The sequence below is a fragment of the Carex rostrata genome, chromosome 10 (assembly GCF_964058835.1).
Source record: "Carex rostrata chromosome 10, lpCarRost1.2, whole genome shotgun sequence".
Classification (NCBI taxonomy): Eukaryota; Viridiplantae; Streptophyta; class Magnoliopsida; order Poales; family Cyperaceae; genus Carex; species Carex rostrata.
In genome coordinates, this window is record NC_135927.1 from 7,097,883 (window position 1) to 7,111,958 (window position 14,076).

At 32.5% G+C, this 14,076-nt stretch overlaps 2 protein-coding genes and 1 long non-coding RNA gene across 5 annotated transcripts; all 3 read left to right on the forward strand.

Annotated features, from left to right (window-relative positions):
* The first annotated feature begins 84 nt into the window (after nucleotides 1-84).
* LOC144560946 (uncharacterized) lies at nucleotides 85-2,027 on the forward strand. Of its 3 annotated transcripts, XR_013513519.1 has the most exons (4): nucleotides 85-675; nucleotides 766-833; nucleotides 1,264-1,531; nucleotides 1,869-2,027. It is a non-coding gene; the product is annotated as an uncharacterized LOC144560946 (long non-coding RNA). The 3 variants fall into 3 exon arrangements; XR_013513517.1 differs by having other exon boundaries at nucleotides 1,264-2,027; XR_013513518.1 differs by having other exon boundaries at nucleotides 85-645; nucleotides 1,264-2,027.
* A 3,889-nt stretch (nucleotides 2,028-5,916) lies between these two features.
* LOC144560442 (2'-deoxymugineic-acid 2'-dioxygenase-like) lies at nucleotides 5,917-7,633 on the forward strand. The gene is made up of 3 exons (XM_078309642.1): nucleotides 5,917-6,432; nucleotides 6,508-7,080; nucleotides 7,353-7,633. The coding sequence occupies exons 1-3, from the start codon at nucleotides 6,223-6,225 to the stop codon at nucleotides 7,599-7,601; spliced, it is 1,032 nt and encodes a 343-aa protein (XP_078165768.1). The 5' UTR covers nucleotides 5,917-6,222; the 3' UTR covers nucleotides 7,602-7,633.
* A 4,231-nt stretch (nucleotides 7,634-11,864) lies between these two features.
* On the forward strand, nucleotides 11,865-13,592 carry LOC144561081 (2'-deoxymugineic-acid 2'-dioxygenase-like). Its single transcript, XM_078310289.1, has 3 exons — nucleotides 11,865-12,226; nucleotides 12,309-12,881; nucleotides 12,963-13,592. The coding sequence occupies exons 1-3, from the start codon at nucleotides 12,017-12,019 to the stop codon at nucleotides 13,209-13,211; spliced, it is 1,032 nt and encodes a 343-aa protein (XP_078166415.1). The 5' UTR covers nucleotides 11,865-12,016; the 3' UTR covers nucleotides 13,212-13,592.
* Nucleotides 13,593-14,076: the final 484 nt, after the last annotated feature.

Here is a 14,076-nt window from a genome sequence, read left to right on the forward strand (position 1 = left end):
AAAGAGGATTTTTACAAAAAACCAATTTCTCAGAAAAAAAAAGGGGTTTTGCAGTAATTGTAGGCTGAATTAGGTGGTAGAAGTACAAAGGGGTTTTGCAGTAATTGTAGGCTGAATTCTTCCCGCTGGATGAACTTTCCAATAAACAAATTTGATTTCTAAATCAACTATCTCTTATTATTTTTCAATGGATTGAAATGAATTTTCTGTTAGAATCTATTCTGATCATGAGAGTATAATTACCCACTTTCTCTTTATTCTTCTAGGCACTAATGTATGAAAATGAAAAGCTAACTTGTTGTTTTTCCTATTTTTGTTCTTGATCCAGGGAAAACGTGGTAGACTTGAAGATGATGACAAGTTACCATTAATTTGAAGTTTGGTAATGTTCAGATCTGAGGGTATTTGCCATAGGAATAAGGGTTGTGGCAAGACAAGCATTTTTTATAGTAAAAATGAGGGTACTATATATATATTACAAAACTTTTTCAATAGAAAAGGTAAAAGTTAAAAGATAGTGAAAGGTTAGTGGTTACAAATAATTGTTGGACTTCATATCTTGAATTTTGCATTAATCAATTTGAATTGTGATCTGCCAGATGCAAACATGGATAGCTATGACGGAAAGAAAACATGCAACAAGAAGTGAGATTTCAATTATTTAAAGTTGTTATGGTATATATAACCATTTGATTGACTAGTATTTCATCTTAATCTCTGGACTCTTATTGGTCGGTCGCTTTAATTATTATTATTATAAATCAGATCGTAGGTATGTCAAGCAAGTGGGTCCAAAGGAAATGCATAGAAGATGGAGCAATTGAAAAGCCTTGGTAACCATTCCTTGCTCTCATTGTTAGTACTACTACCGTACTTCAATTTGAATAATTTGAGTAACTTGTTTAGATACATGAAGAAGAAAAAATATACTTCTTTTCTCTTTCACAGTATTTTCTACATTAATGTTTGCTTTCTTCACAGATTGAATTGTACTATTGTACTAATTAATGGTCAATCGTAACACAGGACAGTAAAATCTATATATCAATATTTATTGTTTTTGTAATTTTTTAATATTATTTAGGATTTTTGAAAGATAATCATTAAACAATAAAAAATGGCATATCAAATACGATTAGTTTACAAAAGTCAGAATAAAAAGTTAAAAAATATTAAAAATTGTAAATTTTGGTATTCAACAAAAATTTGAAATGCAGTTTTGTCTTCAAATTGAAGTTATTTTGGACATTTTTTGTGTGGTAGTGGTTTGGTCATTTTAAAATAGAAGGAAGCAGAGAAAGAGAATTCACGAGAACCAATTTCCCGGCTGAAAAGGCGAATACAAACCAGTGATCCGAAGGGAGAAAATTCACGCAGCATAATATCTTTCAAGAAAGACAAATTTGGTATTAATAAAATTGGAACAAAGAAAGACACTTGTGCCCTCTGTCTTCCTTGCTATCATCGTGGCACCCGCATGAAAGATCATGGCGGCTCCAAGTAGCTGATTTTATTATTCTCCTCCTCCTAAGTAAGCTTCTCTTTTTTATTTGTCATTCTTGTCATCTCTTTTTCTCTTATGTATGAAATCTTAGTTATGGTTTAAATGGCACAATTTGTAAATTGAAGAAGTACAAGGGGTTTGTCCAGAATATGTATGCCAAATTCTTCTCATTGGATAAACAAATTTAATTTAATTTTCTAAATAACCCTCTTTATTCTGTTTCATTGAATTTACATGATTTTTTGTTAAAATCTATTTTGATGATCAGAGTATTATTATCCAATTTTTCTTTATTCTTTTTGGCACAATTTACTAAAATGAAAAGCTTACTTCTTCTTTTTTGTATTTTTCTCCTTGATCTTAGAAAAATGTGGTAGACTTGAAGATGCTGACAAGCTACCATTAATTAGAAGTATAAGAGCAGTGGGATTATCTACATTGAATGAGAAGAGTTTTAAGTTTTTATGTCTTTACAATTTTCTTAAATTTTTTCAAATTTTAGCACTCTAAAATTCAACCATGTTGAATTCTTTTTCAACTTGTACCCAGGTTTCCCTTAGAAACCTTTTATCCAATAAAGCAAACAAGGACAAGATCCTTATTTTTTTCTCAATTTTTTTAATGAAGTTTTGTAATGTTCAGATCTGAGGGGTGTTTGCCATAGGCATGTGGGTTGCAATAAGACAAGAATGGTTTATATATTTATTGTAATATTTACAGAGTACTCAATTTGAGCTCTTGTGTGAAATATTGGACGTATAATTTGATTTGAGGGTGTTAACAATGTGCATATATGGACGGACCTACAATGTGCATCACAGTTGATATTTGTTAAAGAATTCATTTTGCAATTCAAAATTTATATATCATCTTATTTATAGTTTAACAATCACCTTACATGTGAATCTGCCTCATGTACTTCTCTTCTAGAACAAGATATTTCTGTTGTATTCCCCGAACTAGCTTAATGTAACCATTTTTGTTTTGATTTGGTTAATCTCATTGGGGGCCTCCCAGCCCACAAAAATGAATATTAATTAATGAATAAAATGGAAAAGTACTGGTGCCCCATATAATAAAAAAAATATCTAGCATACACATGATACATAGGAATGCTATTTCTTTTATAAAATATAGTATATTGAGGAAAAAATAAGCCTGAAAAATTAATTTGATAAATACTTCCATTCAATATAAGTACATTGTAAAACTCAACAAATAAACTTTGTCATGTAAATATCATATATTAGTCTTTATTAAAATTTTGTAGTTTAAATTTACTAAATTCTGTTTGTTAACCCTCCCTCGTTCTCTATCTCTTTCCAGCAAGTGAAAAGAGCAAAGAGAAATTTATCAATTATGAAGGGCCAAATTAAGGCTTAGCCCATCCTCATTGAATTTGATTACCCAACATCCCTTTCTCAGTCCATAACCAGTTTTGTTTCCTTTGTGAGATCTCATCCCACATCTCATTGGGCATATTATTAATGGATGGTTGAGCCCACAAATGAATTCAATCCTCAAAGGGCTAAAATTTCCCATCGCATTCCGATTCCTAGTAGACAGAAAAGAAAGGAACAGAAATAAAATATACATGTTTTCATCACTCTCTAATTGTGCTCAAAAATCGCTCTTGAGAGGTATCTGTGGTATGACACAACATAGAATAAAGTTTCAGCCAAGTCATAAAAAATTTGAACCTATTGTCATACAAATTTAAATTGAACGGTTTGGATGTAATGTGATCCAATCAGATACCATAAATGATAAAACATAATTCACGTTCAGCCCCTCCAGGCTCAAGATTTTTGTTGTGTCACGTCAGACTTGATCAAGGATGGGTAATTTGGGTCCCATTTTATATTCTACCATATATTTTCTTGGACTGGGTTTTATTGGTTTTCTTGACAAGTTAATAGTGACCGTTTCTTTTTTTTGAACCATAAAAAAAATTCAGCTAAGTCGGCCAACAATAAATTATTAGTACTTGATTAAGACATGTAGAAATTCGAGCTAGAGCATCTGAGATCTCTTTTCTATTTTTTAAAGCTCACTGAGACTTCATATTTCACTTTTTTGGGATGTACGTAATTTATAATTGTAAAATTTTTTTTTAATAAATTTGCTTTCTAACTATTTTATTGGCTCTCATTCTCATCGTTCTAATTGCTTTCAGTAATAATTACTCACTTGGCCACTAGAAAAATTAAAAAAGTAATTACATGATCAGTGTAGAATTTTAGAAATTAAATTAAATTAAATTTATATTTATTGCCTAACATCTGATTTTTTTTTATTTTAGTAATATAATTTCTCAAGTCATAATGTAAAGCCTTGCTCGATACAAAACAATCAATTATACTAAGTAGACAGATTTTAATGTATTCATTTTTGGACCTTTTTTGACCGCCTGACTTTATACTAAATTTATTCGAAAGTTCAAAAATTTAACATGTAGACGCATCACTCGTAAGATAGATGGATTTCAACGGTTCAGATTTATTGTTTGAAGTCGGTCCGATGAATTTAGACTTGAGTTCACAAAAATACTTAGTAAATTAAGAACACCCTAGTTCTACTCTAATCTTATTCATATTCAGTTAATGCATCATTTATATATAGGCTGTCAATTAAACTATATGAAAAATCAAAATTTCCACATAACCATAACATGTGATCCTGATCCTTTTGCTAGGCAAAATATGGACAACAAATATATAGAGTAGAACTAGTGTGTTCTTAAGTTCACCAAGCTCTTTGATGAATTCAAGTCTAAAACTTGTTAAATTGGCTTCAAATTATGAATCCGAACTGTTGAGACCCGCCTATCTTACGAGTGATGCATCTATATGTGAAAATTTTAAATATTCAAATTAATTCAGTATAAAGTCAAGTAGTCAAAATTAGAAGCTTAATAAATTAATTTTGATGCATTCATTTTTTTAACGTTTTTTCACCACTTGACTTTATACTAAATTAATTCAAATGTTTAAAATTTTCACATCACTACAACAAAGTAGACACTTTTTGCAAGGGAAAAAATGCTTTTATGACGGTCGTCCATTGCAAAAAGTATCGTCGCAAAAAAAAAGCTGAACAATGAAAGTAGTCTATCGCAAAAAGTCACTTTTTTATCCTCGTGAAAAGTATCTCATTCTTGTTGTGCATATAGATGCATCATTCATAAGGTAGATGGATTTCAACGGTTCGAATTCGTCATTTAAAGCCGATTTGACATATTTTAGACTTAAGTTCACCAAGAGACTTAGTGAACTTAAGAATACCCTAGTTCTTCTCCAATTATATATGCTACGACAAATAGTAAAACCCTTCTATCTATTTTTCTTTATATTTATCTTTTTATTTATCCTATAAGTCACATCCTTTGATACAGATTTGGAATAAAATCATGATCAAATTCGAAACTATATTTCAGAAATTTAGAAATTATGGAAATCCTAATCTATCTATTTCTCCATTGAAAGATATTATTTTTTTAAAGATTAGTGGCTTAAATACCTACTAACAATTATATTGATAAAAAAATATATTTACGTCACATCAATTGAACCTCTCTATTCTAATATATACTTTCATATACTAGATCTTCCTTTTTATCCTGTATAGTTACTCTTAAAACCTAAAATAAATCACCCTATATTCTCCTTTTTTTTCTATAGAGTTATTGTCTCTATTTCCTCTATTCTCCTATTCTACATCTATCCACCAAATATATCGTGGTCCCGTGGAGTATTGTCGCCGCATCGGACAATTGATCATCGTTCTCAGAAAGAGAATCTTTCTCTTTACAATTATTTTGGAGTTATTTGTGTGAGTGTCCCCACTCTCTCTCTGGTTTCTCTTTCTAGATGGTGATAGCACCGTGGACTATCTATCCTACAAATTGATAAATAAAGGTCCCCGGTAGTCCACGGTAGTCCACTTGCACGCCAGAGAGAGAGACGTGAAATCATTGAAATACATTATAATTATAGGTAGAGTTAGTGGGCTAGTAATCCGATTTTTTTATTTATAGTAATTAAAATTAAATTAAACTCATGACATTAAATTCAATATTTTCAAAAAGATGACATGCTTCTGTGAAAATTATATCCAAAAATATTATTGTTGTCAACAAAAAAAAAGAAAGAAAGAAAGATTGAATACAAATGACATGAAAAGATTTTAACAGAGCAATTTTGCTTCACACAACACGCAAACCATATGTAACGTTGTTTTGATTCTATAGTCCGTACACTGCATAAAGACAAAACTGCTTTGCAAAATCTTTCAGCGTCTACATTCTGCATCTACCTGCTTATTTTATCCAGTACAGATTTTTCTCGTTCACTGCAGTGTGTGCAGGATAAGAGGACCTGAAGCGTGTGAAAATTTTCTCTTCTATTGACTTCCTATGATACATGTCCAAATGAATGTATTCCATGTTTTCCGCCTTCCAACGAATGTGAGGCTGTTCCTTCCTTCTTGTTGATAGTGAATGCGATCAGAACAAACTGATTCTTAATTTGCATCATAATATCAGTAACCTAGAGAGAAAGATTCCTTTTTGTCTGAAACACGTGAAAATTTATTTTATTCAACAAGTAGTACAATACAGCTAACATACATAATGGCTATATAAGAGATCGCTGAATAGTCAGTACTCACAGCTAGATCTCTTATTTTAATCTCTTAGCAACTACTCCAAAACCTCACCAATGGACAACCTACTCTCCAATGACAAATTTCATCAAACAGTTCCTAAGCAATTCATTCTCCCGCCTGAGATGCGCGTGCCTCGAGAGGTCAATTGCACTATGAGTTTACCAGTGATCAACCTGAGAGGTGGGTCCCACTTCCACGTAGAGGACCGTGATCAGATTATTGAAGAAATCCTCCATGCTGGCAAAGAGTTTGGTTTCTTTCAGGTGAGTGAATCTACTTGTTTGCTTTCAAGTTATAACTGTTGATTAATTTGTTTAGTAATATGGGTTTTATCTTAGGTGATAAACTATGGTGTATCAGAGCAATTGATGAGAGATATGATACGGGTGATAGAGGAGTTCTTTAACATGTCGAAGGAGGACAAAGCAGCATATTACTCTGAAGACACATCAAAGACGAATCGTCTTTTCTCTAGTTCTTATCTTGCTCAAAAAGATGGACCGAGGTATTGGCGTGATTGCCTTAGGCTAGCCTCCTATCATGTACCAGAAACCACAAATGACTGGCCTGATAAACCAGCAAAACTGAGAGAGGTTCTTGCAAAATTCATAGTTGAGGCAAGAGAGGTATCAATGACTCTGCTAAGCCTGATTTCTGAAGGATTGGGTCTGAAAGAAGGGTATTTTGAAGGAGACTTAACTTCAGGTCAGGTTATAATAAACGCGAATTACTACCCGCCTTGCCCAGCACCCGATCTGACGCTTGGCTTGCTACCACACTGTGACTTCAGCTTGATAACCCTTCTTCTCCAGGGAGCTGTTAGCGGTCTTGAAATAATGCACCAGGGCAAATGGGTCAGGGTAGACCCAGTCCAAAATGCATTAGTTATAAATTTTGGGCATCAATTAGAGGTCAGTTTTAATTTGTTTATATATTTACTCTTATAACTTCTCATTTTTTTAAAAGGTGGAAAAATAGCACCTCAACTGCAAACCATAAACTTCTACGTTCTACCCCTGCATTCTACCTGTACCAGTTAGAAGTAGAACTGTTCTGCAACTAGAGTATTAGTCAGTTACTGGTAGCCTAAACAAGCCAGAATTTACTATAATTTTTTTTTGCATGTATTGCTATTGTTTGTGTTATTCCTTTATTCTGATACACATTAAAATTGGTTGATCAGATAATAACAAATGGACTATTGAAAAGTGTCGAGCATCGGGGAGTTACAAACTCAGGTGCAGCAAGGACGTCTTTGGCCATGTTTATAATGCCTGCCAAGGAATGCTTCATTAGCCCCGCAAAAGAAATTGTTAATGAAGAAAATCTTCCCCTTTACAAATCTTTTGTTTTCAAGGAATTTTTAAGAATTTATGGTGAACTGTCTGCTAAGAGAGTGGATGTTATGGAGGCTTTCAAGATCAATGGTTGAAATTAATGTATATGATCTACATAGGTTTTGAAGTCTTATTCTGATTAGTGTCTAGTTATAAACATAGTGACAAACGAACTATTCGGGTTCAATTCGACGGGTTCAAAATTTTGGGATAAATTTGTGATTCGGCAATAATTCATTTATAATACAGGAATAATTCATAATTATACATTGAGTCCGGACCGGAGATCTCAGTTCCATAAGCGAGCAAAAAAAAAATTCATGAATTATTCACAAATAATTCGTAAAATTCTGAAAAAATTCATAAAATTCACAAATTATTCATGAATAATTTGGTCAACAAAATAATATGCCGTGTGGTTTGCCAACACCAAAAATATGAATTATTCATGAATAATTCGCAAATCTTGTTACTATGTTATATAAAATGCCTACAATAAAAGGTAGGTTGTCTTTGTAACGGGGAGATGGTTGGAAAATTAATCTGAGAAATACTTACATAAAACACATTTCTATTATTTTCAGAATAATTCAACTTAGGAAGTAGAAAATCAGCACAAAAATATATACAGAAACGTATGAGATGGCTCTTATATACTAATGCATTCAGTAAGGAAACACTAAACACTAAATAAACACTAAAAATATCTTTTTATGGTTAGGGGTTCTTTATTTGGTTAGATATCTTCAAAATCAATATTTGATTCAATCACATCAATGCAAGATCCCACCGATTTGCCTGAAGACATTGCCTCAGCAAGTCGATCGCAATCTCGCCTTTTCCTGTCGGCGTAGTATTAAAACTATGTTTAACACTGCCCATCTTACTTGAGAGTCGGCCTTCTTTTGTGTAAAGCCCAATCTCTTCGGCAAACCATCAAGCTATGCATTTCAAAACACGAAAAGGAAAAAAAATAAAAAATTAAAGCTTGGAGCAAGAATCTTACTACATTTAGTATGATAACTTCAGTGAGACTACGGTACTATACATAGCGCATATATGAATCCATATCTTCATTTTCATAGTCTAAATAGTCGATCTGAACCGTTCAACATGATAATTCAAAATTTACATATTTTAGAATTTTTTTTACTATTTCACTTGATTTAAAGATTCTAGACTATTCAAAAATAGTGATTACCTATCTACAAAATAGTAAAACAAATTTAAAAAAAAATGTAAAATTTAGTCTTCAAGTATATTATGGAGATCATATTGAACGGTTTGGTGGTCAACAAGGAACACTTGTTCGGCGGTCTTGGAGAAAAAATTTAGTCTTCAATGCAATAAATCATTCCGGGGGGATGTGTGATATCTTGGAGAAAAAATTATACACACCAAAACTCGTGGGCAACAAAGAACACTTGTTCGGTGGTCCTGAGGCAGAACAACTCGAGCATGGTATTTACAGTCACCAATGTCTATGGCCCGAGTGAGGATGCATTTAAACCAAACTTTGTAGTTGAAATTGGCAAGGTGGCGGAACTAGTTAACTCAAAGTGGTTTTTGATGGGAGATTTCAACATCGTTAGATGGATGGTGGATAGATCTGGAGTAAATGGTTACATGGTTTGATTTTTTTATTCTTTATCATATTTTTGTCTTAGGTATTGTTTATGTAAATGTACGAAGTCTTAGATCTAGAGTTTTAGTAAATATTTTCATTTTATTTAGTTAAAATGTTATTCATGCATCTAATAATATGTGACATTTAAAAAATGAAAGAAATCAAGACCAACATAGCTTAAGGTAGACTAAATAAACTTGTGGTGAATACGTACCTAAATAAATTTAGACTTCTACATATTAAAAAAAAAATAAAAAAGATGCATAAAATCAATAAAACAAGGCCTATTATTATTTGAAGGTCGAGTGGATACAAGAATTCAAATCTCCAGTCTTCACCCCAGCCCACCAAATTTTTTTTATCTCATTCCGATTCCTTAAAGAAAGAAAATCAAAAATATATATAGAGAGAGTTTGGCAAAATAATCGAGGGTTTTACTTTGTCCGGCCCAGGCCCACGGTGATCCTGGGCCCCCAAAACAATAATAATAACAACGTTCTCGTTTGTATATGCCGAGCTTTGAACAAAAAAAAAGGACGAATAATAACAGCCCAACAAAAAAGCAAACAATCCTGTATATGCAGTTCTCGTTTGTCGTTTCAAGTGTCCAAATAAATAATAACAATTAATCCACCGTTTCTTAATTAAAACGACAAACGAAAAGGAAGAAAAAAAACTAAAAGACCTATTTCTGCTGTCTGTTGTTTCGTTCTCTAACAGCAAGTGTGTGACAAAGTCTTGACTGAGCGAGGTGAAGGCGGTATCTGGTTAGGGCGAGGCCGACACAGTAACACAATGTCTGGACTAGGTGAGGCGAGACGGCGACTGCGTCTTCTAGATTGAACTATCGGCAGTTCAGCGCTATGTCTGCCTCATTACCTAGGTTTTATTCTTCTATTATTTTATTTTATTTTTAATTTAAAACAATATTTCCTAGAAAAGTAAATGACAAAATGAGTCTTTGAAAAACCAAGTTGAAAGTGAGGTACACGAAGAAACAAAAAAATATATCTGAAAACCAAAATGAGGTAAATGAAGATGAAGTAAATCAAGAAACAACATATACCTAAAAATGAAAATGACGTGAATGAACAAATAACAAAATCTTTCTCTTGCCTCAGACCTCAAAATCTTTAAGACCGGTCCTGACATTAATTATACTCATATTTTATGATTTTAAAATTTAAACAGTCAATTCGGACCATCCAAACACTCGCGCAATATTACATGAATTGAATTGATTTGAATTTTGATCAGACAGTCCAGATTCGAACTATAAATTTTGATCAAGATTATGGGTCACGTCAGAAATAGCCAAGGTACGTAATTTGGGTCCCATTTCAGATTTTAATAGATATTTTCTTGGACTGGTTTTAATTGGTTCTCTAGGCATGATATAGGTTTTTATTGGGACCCATATTATTTTTTTGTGAAGCATAATAAAAGTTGCAGCTATGCCGGCTAGGGGTGTCAATGGCATCTTTTTATCCGTTTACTTTATTTATAATGTATTTGAAAATACGGGCCGAGATAAGAATTTTTTTCGTTAGTTCATCGGGTACGGATAAGAGTAAATAGTTTTTTTTTGTTATCTTATCCGCTATTGTATATATAAGATAATTTTTTAAAATAAAATTATATATATAGATATACTTATATAAAGATGATAAATGATACAACAAAGTTTTGTATTTTATTAAATTTTCATAATACAAATTAGTTATATTCCTTATTATATTTTTTATTTTTCTTGTTTCGAAAAATATTTTATTGAACTACAAATCAAGATGTCAATGGTACAATTTTATCCGTTTATCCAATCTGTAACGTATTTGAAAAGACAGATAAGAGTAAAGATTTTTTTCGTTATTATAATGGATACGGGTATGAAAATGCCTCCACTTGTCCCGTATCATAACCATTGACACCCCTAGTGCCGTCCTACAATTTATGATTAGTAGTTTATTAAAACCTGTAGAAATTTTTTTTGATGAAAAAGACATGTAGAAATTTCATCTAAGTCATAATGCCAAGCCTTGGCCAATACAAAAGCGTCAAGTATATATGGTAGGCAGCCTCTTTCAACTGTGTCCACACAGGTGCCTGATAACTACACCATGAGTTCCATTGATTAAATTTCAACTATATGTTAGATAGGTACAGATTACACCGCTGTTTTTGGATAATGCAGAAACAGTAATTTTGTATTTTTTTTTTTCTGAAAAATAGTAAATAATTTTTAAAAATTACAAAAATTTGGCTTCCAAACACATTTTAAAATGAAGACCATATTGATTGGTTCCAATTAGCTGTTTAAATTAAAATAAACATATGAGGTATAATGAGACTTGCAAGACATAAAATATTTGAATCTTTCTCTCTCTCTCAATATATATATTGACATAGACATAGATATAGGAGTTTTGTAGCTCATCATGGTAGTTTAGTGGTATATCATGCTTTGACATCAAAATCTATCAAATATGCTTCAACCAAGAAATGAAACCTTTCAAATCTATCTAGTTTGCAAATGATGTGCTTATATGCAAAGCTTATAAAATTTTAAATAATTTAGTACATAGTCAAGCGGTCAAAACGTAAAAATTTATATATTAATTTTAATGCCTTCATTTTTCAGTATTTTTTTATCGCTTGATTTTGTATTAAATAATTTCAAATATTTTTATATTTTAATATAAACACTTCACATGATGACTATATAAGAGAGAGAGAGAGAATCCTTACATGTGAAAATTTATTTTATTCAACAAGCAGTACAATACAGCTAACATACATAATGGCTATATAAGAGATCGCTGAATAGTCAGTACTCACTGGATCTCTTATTTTAATCTCTTAGCAACTAACTCCAAAACCTCACCAATGGACAACCTACTCTCCAATGACAAATTTCATCAAACAGTTCCTAAGCAATTCATTCTCCCGCCTAAGATGCGCGAGCCTGGACAGGTCAACTGCACTATGAGTTTGCCAGTGATTGACCTGAGAGGTGGGTCCCACTTCCACGTAGAGGACCGTGATCAGATTATTGAAGAAATCCTCCATGCTGGCAAAGAGTTTGGTTTCTTTCAGGTGAGTGGATCTATTTGTTTGCTTTCAAGTTACAAGTTATAACTGTTGATTAATTTGTTTGGTAATATGTGTTTTATCTTAGGTGATAAACCATGGTGTATCAGAGCAATTGATGAGAGATATGATACGGTTGACAGAGGAGTTCTTTAACATGTCGAAGGAGGACAAAGCAGCATATTACTCTGAAGACACATCAAAGACGAGTTGTCTTTTCTCTAGTTCTTTTCTTGCTAAAAAAGATGGACCGAGGTATTGGCGTGATTGCCTTAGGCTAGCCTACTATCCTGGACCTGCAACCATAAATGACTGGCCTGATAAACCAGCAAAACTGAGAGAGGTTTTTGCAAAATTCATAGTTGAGGCAAGAGAGGTATCAATGACTCTGCTAAGCCTGATTTCTGAAGGATTGGGTCTGAAAGAAGGGTATTTTGAAGGAGACTTAAGTTCAGGTCAGGTTATAATAAATGCAAATTACTACCCGCCTTGTCCAGCACCCGATCTGACGCTTGGCTTGCACCCACACTGTGACATATACTTGATAACCCTTCTTCTCCAGGGAGCTGTTAGCGGTCTTGAAGTCATGCACCAGGGCAAATGGGTCAGGGTAGACCCAATCCAAAATGCATTAGTTATAAATTTTGGGCATCAATTAGAGGTCAGTTTTAATTTGTTTATATATTTACTGTTACAACTTTTTCTTTATTCTGATACACATTAGGATTGATTGATTGATCAGATAATAACAAATGGAGTAATGAAAAGTGTCGAGCATCGGGCAGTTACAAACTCAGGTGCAGCAAGGACGTCTGTGGCCATGTTTATAGCGCCAGACAAGGAGAGCTTCATTAGCCCTGCAAAAGAAATTGTTAATGAAGAAAATCCTCCTCTTTACAAATCTTTTGTTTTCAAGGATTTTTCTAGAATTTATATTGAACTGTCTGCTAAGAGAGTGGATGTTATGGAGGCTTTCAAGATCAATGGTTGAAATAAAAGTATATTATGTGGTTCTCAATACAATAAATCATTCGGGGGACGTGATATCTTGGAGAAAAAATTATACACACCTAAATTCGTGGGCAACAAGGAACACTTGTTCGGTGGTCCTAAGGCAGAACAGCTCGAGCATGGTATTTACTATTTATAGTCACCAATATCTATGGCTCGAGTGAGAATGCGTTTAAACCAAACTTTGTAGTTGAAATTGGCAAGGTGACTGAACTAGTTAAAGTTGTTTTTGATAGGAAATTTCAACATGGTTGGATGGTGGATATATCGGGAGTAAACGGTTACATGATTTGATTTTTTTTATTCTGTCATATTTTTTTCTTAGGTATTGTTTATATAAATGTATGAAGTCTTGGATCTAGAGTTTTAGTAAATATTTTTATTTTATTTAGTTAAAATGTTATTCATGTAACTAATAATATGTAACATTTAAAAAAGGAAAGAAATCAAGACCAACATAGCTTAAGATAGACTAAATAAACTTGTGGCGAATACGTACCTAAATAAATTTAGGCTTCTACACATTAAAAAAAATCAAAAAGATGCATAGAATTAAAACAAAGGCAGACTATTGATTGGAGAACTGATAATCAATTCAAAATTTTATCTTTTAATAACAACCATTAGCGAATCAAGATATCTACATGTTTAATATAGGAATATGTTTAATATAGGAATACAGTTATAACAACCGTTAATTATTCTTGTAACATTTTGAATTCTTGTAACATTTTGAAAGATGCAATTCTAATATTTTAGTTGCCGAGTGCTTTGTTCTCAAGAACCAATGAAATAGCAAACGACATCTATTATTAATCGAATGCTTAATTTGCAAATTGTTAAGG